The 8,769-nt window shown below is 44.4% G+C and overlaps 1 protein-coding gene across 1 annotated transcript; it reads left to right on the forward strand.

Annotated features, from left to right (window-relative positions):
* The first annotated feature begins 413 nt into the window (after positions 1-413).
* On the forward strand, positions 414-8,681 carry LOC115773424 (peroxisomal succinyl-coenzyme A thioesterase-like). The gene is made up of 11 exons (XM_030720150.1): positions 414-1,072; positions 1,765-1,967; positions 2,449-2,548; positions 3,327-3,511; positions 3,913-4,073; positions 4,312-4,431; positions 5,917-5,999; positions 6,066-6,150; positions 6,346-6,426; positions 6,693-6,828; positions 8,257-8,681. Exons 1-11 carry the CDS (start codon positions 990-992, stop codon positions 8,379-8,381), a joined length of 1,362 nt encoding a protein of 453 aa, XP_030576010.1. The 5' UTR covers positions 414-989; the 3' UTR covers positions 8,382-8,681.
* Positions 8,682-8,769: the final 88 nt, after the last annotated feature.

Raw genomic sequence — 8,769 nt, forward strand, 5'->3', positions numbered from 1 at the left:
GAGTGTAGACTGCAAAGTTAAAATTTCATATCAAGCAGACTCCACAAACAACCTGCACAGACATAAACAAACTGTTCATCCATCAGTGCAATTAGAAGAACAAAACAGGATCAACCCCTCAAAGGCCCTTGGTTTTTCTGAGTGCCAGTCTGTTGTTTTATAATTTGCATTTGGAGCCCTCTATTTCAGGAACTCCAGGCCTCGAGAGCCGGTGTCCTGCAGGTTTTAGATGTGTCCCTGATCCAGCACACCTGACTCAAATGACTGAATTACCTCCTCAGTCTGCGGTCAAGTTCTCCAGAGTCCTGCTAATGACTTCTGTATGTGATTCAGGTGGGCTGGATCAGGGACACATCTAAAACCTGCAGGACACCGGCTCTCGAGGCCTGGAGCTGAAGAGCCCTGCACTACCTGAACCAGCGAGGCTTCAGACGTCATCAGTGACGCCACTCACCCTTAATGAAGCAAGTTTTCATGCGCGTTTCATAAAATGTTTTCTGGGGAACCAAAACCTTGGTACAGCAGTCCTAGCACGAATTCATACACATGGGACGTGAACGCAGCGTGACTTGAAACACCCGACTCGGTTAGAATGTTGCCAACTTAGCAACTTTTTTCTTTTTCAAAAAGCGGCTAACAACAAATTTACTTTTCCCGGTGACGTCGGTGACTTTTGGAGATAGGCCGGAAACCTGAAATCCTCGCCGTGTTTTGTGTACATACAACCTTCGTACTGCGTCCCTTCCTGCGCTTTGGCACCGCCCGGACCTCGCTTCCGCTTTCTGTGACAGCCGACGTCGCCTTTTCTTACACAAAAGTTGCCAACAGCGGCCCAGATAAAGGAGGAGGGCTGAATGTAGAGCTAGCAATCACACCCCACATAACGGTGTTTGTGTTAAATTTTGATATCTAACATTAAACAACAGTCTCAGATTAAAAAAGCTTAGGTTTGGGTGGAAATTTCTGCCTGTCAAAGTGAGATAACTGTGATGAAGAGTTTTAGGTTTATCAGAGGGGCTCTGTGGAGGGTGACCAGGCCACAGCTGCAGGAGTGTACCCGTACCTGTCACAGGTAGGTCGATTTCAGCGGACAGAGCTCTTCCTGACTGCTTCTAGTAGACAGATTTTCTTAGATCACACTGACCTCTGTAGCTTCAAAATAATTTTCTTGGAGAGAGGAAGGGGCTTAATTTTTAATTTAATTTTTTTTTAAAAATGTAGTGGCACTAAAGTTGTGCATGTACTCATTTTAATTTCAATTCCAGTAATTTTTAAAATAAGATGAACGATTAAAATGATTATTATGTCCACAACTTTTGTCAATTCCCTCCAGTCTCCAGCTTTCTTTCTCCTGAATTACATTTATTCTTGTATAAATATACGCATATAGATACAGAAAAGACACATTTGCCACAAATGGTGGCAAAAAAAAAAGAAAGAGCAAAGCAATTGTGAGCCACAAAATGACAGCAAACATATAAAGATAGTTTGATACAAAACAACCAGAAAGAATTTTTAAAATGTGATTTTTTTTTTTTTAAATAAATAAATAAGAGGTTTTGCATGTAAAACTGGGTTTTTAATGCTCTCTGGAGGCAGCGTTTTAACCTAGTCCAGGATCGGCAGGCTTAAGTGTAGACCTGTTCCAGTGTGGTCAAAAGTTACATGAACTATAGCAGTTGTCTCATCTTTCCTGTTCAGCCTGAATCAGCTGACACTGATTTCCTCATTCATTTAAACACAACAAAGTTCATTAATTTGTAGACTATCAGCCATGATGCAGATCGCTCCTCCGATCCTCTCCGTCACCCCGAGTCGGGCTCTGGTTGATGAGAAGTTCAAAGTGCTGGTGGAGAATCTTCCTCCGGGATGTCCGGTAACCGTCCGATCCCTCCACCGCTCCGAGGACGAGGATGACTGGGAGGCCTACGGGCACTACGTCAGCGACCACAGAGGCATCGTGTCAGGTGGGCTCCTCTGTTTTCTTTTTTCACATTGAGAAAACAGTTACCTGAAGAAAAATTAACTAAACCAGTTAAGGGAATGTGAAGATTGGACATTATGTCCAAGAGGTCTGTGTCTTGTTGTGCAGAGACATCGGCTGAAGTTAAAAATTACACTGATGTAATGCCACTTTGACCACACTTTCCTTCTTTCCTTAGTGAAATTTTGCACAACGTGAGACAAACAAACATTATTCAAGTCATCAGACTTTGGTGGCTGGCACTGCTCAAAATTTAAGTGAATGCTCGATCATCTCAGTGTATCACAGTCAGTTAAACTTCAGGGACATCAGTCTGTCTGGTTTGGAAGCAGAAACCACTGTGGATCCACTTTAGTTAAATAATTCTGTTATTTAACTCTGAATATCTGAATTACTTCACTTATGGCTCAGATTCAATAAAGCAAAATAAAACCGAATAAACTTTTGTGTTTTTTCTCCTGTAGTATCAGAGGATTTGAGTTTCGGAGGCACGTACACGGGAAAAGAGCCCATGGCTTTACTGTGGAGCATGCGGCCCGTCCCGGGCAGCCGCCCTGGCCTCAGGTGACGAGTGTTCAGTCTTCTAGGCGAGCTCGTGGCATGGTTCTATAAATTAGTTTTAATTATTGGATCAAGATGTCATCGGTCTGCATAAATGGCAAACAGCAAAGGCTGTTAGTCTGTGTTACAGATACAGACAGAAACTGCCCATTTTTCTGCCCCATTTCATAGGCAGGAAATGTCAATTATTCTTTAGTACACACAATCCCAAAGAAGGAAAGGAGTTTAAAAATATTTAGTAGAATGGTGGTCATTTTTCTTCAGTTCTGGCAAAAAAAACCCCAAAAAAACTTCTTTTGATGGCACCAAAATTCTGCCCTCATCATAAAAGACAAACTATAAGCTTTATCCAAAAGGAAATCTTGAAGAGGGTGTCTGTCTCCCAAATCCAAACTGGAGCTGGGTCCACAGCAGAGGGGCCTCATAGCTGATGGCTCTGGGAACCACAAGTAAGCCTGCAGTCTGAGGGTAAAATGCTTAGCTGGGGTAAAATAGTACTGTGAGGTCTTTTAGATATGATGGGGTCTGATTATTCAGTTAATATGTGAGGAGAAAGATTTTAAACTGACTCTAAATGTGATGGAGAGCCAGTAAGGACACAGTAATACAGGAGAAACATAATCTTTCGATGATCCCTTCTAATAATATTGCCTTAGGGAAGCATGTTTAATAGAAATAGCACTCGTCCTAGTACAGAACCTTGTGGAACTCCATGACTAACTTTTGTGTGTGGGCTACACTTTGTTTAATCTGTCAGATAAGTCATGTCATTACTGTTCAGGTTAAGGAAGCAGAATGTGTGCACCCCCATGCTGGTCGACATCTCGGTCCACAGTGGACACGAGGGCTTCAGGGACCGGGCCCCTCTGGCCTCAGCAGTCACAGAGAGATGGTACATGGCTCCTGGCGTCCAGAGGATCGATATTAATGAGCAAGGAGTGCGAGGGACTCTGTTTATACCTCCAGGTAAAATCCCAAACTGGTGTGTTTTAGCCTGATGTCATAGAAACACATGGGGAGTAAAGGAGAACTCGTGTTACACTTGGTTGCAGCTCCATATTTAAATTTGTGGACTTAACTAGAGTAGCTTTGCATGACTAACTGTTCTAGATAATCCTTCTTTATCTGCTGCTGGGCCTTGATGCAGTTCATGCTCTATCTGAAACAAGATGTTTTAGCTTCTTCCCCTTTAAGTCAACTTACTTATGATTGGCTGCCCCTCATAAACAGATGGATCAGTGGGTGGGTGGAGCGTCTGTGCCTGAAATTATCATGTGATGAATATCCTATTTTCTGACATCATACAGAGCTAAGAGTAGAAAAAGCAGTTTGAAACAGTGCGTTTGGTTCTGTTTTGTTCCCTTCAGGTCCTGGACCCTTCTCCGGGCTGCTGGAGATGTGGGGAGGCGGTGGAGGGCTACTGGAGTATCGCTCCAGCTTGCTGGCATCTCATGGTTATGTTTCTTTGGCGCTGGATTACACCAGGCATAAACACCCATCTGTAAATTTGGAGTTCAAATACTTTGAGGTTTGTGTGATTTACACACATGATAGTAATTAAACTCTGACTTAGGTCATTTAAAACAACAACACAAATAATAATAAAAAGCATCTTTCGATTTTCAGTGTAGTTGGACACCACAAGTGTCTTTTATATTTTTTTATATATATATATATATATATATATATATATATATCTCACACACACACGAAAAAGGGTTTCAGTATTTACTCTTTTTGATTTTCCGGTATCTCTCTCCTGTTAGACAGCATTTAACATTATTAAGGACCATCCTCAAGTCATACCAGACAGAGTTGGAATTCTTGGTAGTTCCCTTGGCTCTGTGGTGGCCTTCGCCTTAACAGCCTACAGCACTGTTAGCAAGGTAAGTGTGATGTGTAAGAGTTCCTCCTTTTTTTTTTTTTTCCAATGATGTTGGGGATCAACGATGATCAAAGTGATGAGCGGCATCTCGTAGGGGTTCGGTGTGTTGTGGATTGGGCAGCGGTCAGGCGTGAGGGCCCTGGTAGTCTGGTTGACACATTCCAAGACTGGTTTTAGAAACTTAGGAGGTCACATCTCTGATTGGGAATGCAAAGCTTGGGTTCTGGAACCAGCAGAGGGACTGGACTCTTCCACTCTGGAGCTGCCCTCGGTGAGAGGCCGCAGGCAGGGGTGGGTATACTTGTATTCACCTGCTTCAGTGGGAACGCCATCCTGATGGCTGTTTGCACCAAATAACCGTTCTTCTTAGAGTTCCTGGGTAGCGTGCTGGAAGGTGCCCTGTCTGGGGACTCCATTGTCCTACTGGGGGATGTCAGCAGTGGTGTGGGCAGATCAGGTGGTGGGAGAGGATGCTGGACAGGCCTGGCCTGCCCAAACATGTAGTGAAGGTCCTCTGGGAGCATCTAGCTGAGGCCCCAGTCTGTGAGATCTTCAATTCCTATCTCTGGCAGAACTTCAGCAGCATCCTGAGGAAGGCTGGGGACATTGAATCTGAGTGGACCATATTCCACACCTCCATTACTGAGGCAGTTGTACGGAGTTGTGCCTGTAAGAAAGCTGGGACGAGTCTTGGTAGTGTCCCCAAAACCAAATGGACACCAGAGGTGAAGGAAGCCATTAACCTGAGAAATGCTATCATGCTCGGAGAGCTTCTGGGTCTCCGAGTGCAGGCCTGGCAGCCATGGAGTAAGTCAGCCTTGTTCTGTGGAGGGTGCTTTGGGACTATGGGGTATCCGTCCCATTGCTGCAGGCTCTTTGGTTCACAGTGAGAGATTAAAATGTATTGCTGGCAATAAGTTGGACTTGCTCATGACTTGAACTAAAGTCTGTCATGGCTGCCCTTTGACACCGATTCTGTTCATAAATTATGGACAGAATTGCTTGGTGGGACGAAGTGGCGGACATTCTCCCTTTTGGTGGCCTCGGGATCACCTCTCTACTTTTTGCACCAGATGTGGTTCTTCTGGGTTCATCGTCTGATGACCCTTAGCTCACACTGGGGCAGTTTGCAGCTGAGTGTGAAGCAGCAGGAATAAGAATTAGTACCTCCAAGTCTGCGGCCATGGTTCTCAGTCAGAAAAGGGTTGAAAAATGTTTGGTTTTGTGCAACTTGATGTAGTGTTTCCCATTAATGTGCCTATATGGGTCATGCTGAGGGGGAAAAAAACCACCAAAAAATATAAAGTTTTTTCCACCTTTTTTCCCAGTCTGAATAAAATACGAACATCTTTAGATCTTTAATGCAGTTGCAGTTTATGTTTCAGCCACATTCATGGGAAATGTGCCACGTTGAAAACAAACTGGAAGCTGTTTTTAGACTATAATGAAATGTGCAACATAAAACTTGTTTATCATTGTGTTCCAGCCTCGGTGCATTGTTTGCATCAGCAGCAACAACTACTACCCACCTGGGCGCACACTCAAGGCCAGCTTTGAACAATTTACCAGGTAGGTACTGTTTGTCATTAAAATGAATGATTAGTATAAACTATTGTTACTAACTGTGTATTATAGCCAGGTGGGGATTGATGAGAACACCTATATGAGCTGGAGAAGTTCTGCTCTGGATCTCACCACTGACTCCTCGAACAACGTGGACGTGAGTGCTGTAGTGTCTGTAGGTCATCCAGGTCATGGTAGTCTTAAAGAAGTCCAGTCGCTTTTTTCAAGCTCGTAAGAGTCCTGTGTTATACTTAATACACCTGTACATGAAGCACCCGTAGAACTAATGGTACCTCTATAAGACTGAGACTTTTAGTACCTGTGGGATTTTTAAATCTGTGCTTGTTGACAGGTGGGGAAAATTAACTGCCCGATGCTGCTGGTTAACGGCTGTGACGATCAGAACTGGCCTGCAGTGGAGACAGCGGAGGAAGTGAGCTCTCACACACACACACACAAACTCAAATTTGGGTGCTTGATACCAACAGCAGTTAATATTCAAACATTCTCTGTACCAAAAATCTGAAACAAGATACAGTTATCTCTTATGTTTCTCTAAACAAGATATGATTGGCCAATAAGTCTGAGTACCGTCATTCCCTTTGTAATTGTTGTTAGCATTGCTTCAATAAATGTGTTCAAAATCTGAACTTTGTTGAAACATGTTAGCATAAATTAAAGTTGACCTCTGACCCTCAGGTGGCCAGGTTGATGCGTGCAGCTGGAAAGGAACACCTGCTGAGCAGATTATTGTACCCGGACACCGGTCACCTGATTGAACCGCCATTCTCGCCTCATTTCAGAGCTACGACCTTTGTAATAAATAAACACAAGGGTAAGTTTCACTCTTTTTTCATTAATGCAAATATAAAAATCAGCCAATCACATGGCAGCAAGGGGACCTGCTGAAGTTCAAAGTGCGCGTCAGAATGAGGAAGAAAAGTGATTTAAGTGACTTTGAATGTGGTGCCGTTGTTGGTGCCAGTCGGGCTGATCTGCTGGGATTTTCCAGCATAAACACTTCCAGGGTTGATAGAGAATGGTCTGAAAAATGCATCTTGAAGAGTGAGAGGATCCTGAGGAATGGAGAAGTGTGCTGGTACAGATCTTTAAGAACAGTAGTAGCTACAGAGGGATGAAGCTGATGAACCATCTGGAAAAGAGTTGTTGAAGCTGAATTAAGAAGGAGCTGTGTGGATTTAGACAAAGCAAATGACAGGGTGCCATGAGAGGAACTGTGGTACTGCATGAGGAAGTATGTGAGGCTGGTGCAGGACATGTATGAGGACAGTGGTGAGGTGTGCAGTAGGAGTAACAGATGGGTTTCAAGGTGGGGGTGGGAGTACATCAGGGATCGGCTCTGGGCCACTTCTTGTTTGCAGTGATGATGGACAGGCTGACGGATGAGGTCAGGCAGGAGTCTCTGTGAGTGATGATGTTTGTAGTGAGAGTAGGGAGCAGGTGGAGGAGACCCTGGAGAGGTGGAGGTATGCACTGGAGAGAAGAGGAATGAAAGTCAGAAGCAAGCCAGAATACATATGTGTGAATGGGAGGGAGATGGGTGGAAAGGTGAAGCTGCAAGGAGCAGAGATGGTGAAGGTGGATGAGTTTAAATACCTGGGGCCAACCATCCAAAGCAACAGACAACAACAAGAGAAGTGAAGAAGAGAGTGCAGGCAGGGTGGAGTGGAGATGAATGTCGGGGAGATTTGTGACAGGAGAGCAGCAAGAGTGATAGAGAAGGTTTACAAGCTGGTAGTGAGACCTGCTGTGATGGATGGTTTGGAGATGGTGGTACTGACAAAAAGACAGGAGGCTGAGCTGGAGGTGGCAGAGCTGGAGATCTTAAGAATTTCACTGGGCAGTTTGGAGATAAAGTTAGAGAGGCAAGGCTGAGATGGTTTGGACCTGTGGAGAGGACGGATGGTGGATATATTGGAGAAAGGATGTTGAAGATGGAGCTGAAGAGAAAAAGAGCAAGACCTCAGAAGATTCGTGGATGTAGTGAAGGACATGCAGAGAGTTGGTGTGACAGGAGGATGCTGGGATAGGGTGAGATGGAGGCAGACGATCTGCTGTGGTTACTCCTAAAGCTGAAGAAGAAGAGGTGGTCTGAAAAAGAGAAAATATCCAGTGAGCAGCAGGTCTGTGGGAGAAAATGTCTTGTTGATGTCAGAGAATGGCCACACTGCTTCCAGCTGATAGAAAGGGTAAACTCATTCAATTTATTGGTTAGAGCTCTCTCACTGTGTGTGTGTTGCAGTGATATTACTGTGGGGAGGACAAACCAAACCTCACTCAGACGCTCAGGAGGACTCCTGGAGGAAGATCTTGAGTTTTCTACAGCTTCACCTGCGCTGTGGCCCGAGTCCCAAAGAAAAGCTGTGAAAGGTCACATGGTGTCACATCACTGCTAGAAAACATGCTGCTGTGAGACACGGGCCACATTTTATTCTGATTATCTGCGTGCTCAAATTAATTACAACAGCAATTTTCCACTTTTTTTCCCCTGTACACCCACCAAAACACTGTACGTGTTGTACCCATGGCGGACGGGCAAGAGGGCAGACACTGTTCGGCCACACTTACCAAACTTCATGGTCAGATGGTTTATGACTAAAGCAAGGCTGGCATTGTGGGATCACAGGGGTCAAGATCCAGGTTAATAAAAGCTCTTTTAATGTGAAAGGGTGTGAGAATAAGTTTCTTCTGTGCACACTGCTTTCATAGGTTACAATATAACTCAACCCTGACAGAAAATCAAGAAATGTTATTG

This window comes from Archocentrus centrarchus, chromosome 23, assembly GCF_007364275.1.
Source record: "Archocentrus centrarchus isolate MPI-CPG fArcCen1 chromosome 23, fArcCen1, whole genome shotgun sequence".
Taxonomy (NCBI): domain Eukaryota; kingdom Metazoa; phylum Chordata; class Actinopteri; order Cichliformes; family Cichlidae; genus Archocentrus; species Archocentrus centrarchus.

What these genes read in the sequence shown, in the direction of transcription:
- LOC115773424 (XM_030720150.1), top strand. Translation starts at nt 990, where the DNA reads ATGAAGAGTTTTAGGTTTATCAGAGGGGCTCTGTGGAGGGTGACCAGG. An exon ending in GACTCTGTTTATACCTCCAG is followed by an intron (nt 3,512 to 3,912) that starts GTAAAATCCCAA and finishes TGTTCCCTTCAG; the next exon opens with GTCCTGGACCCTTCTCCGGG. An exon ending in TGTAATAAATAAACACAAGG is followed by an intron (nt 6,829 to 8,256) that starts GTAAGTTTCACT and finishes TGTGTGTTGCAG; the next exon opens with TGATATTACTGTGGGGAGGA.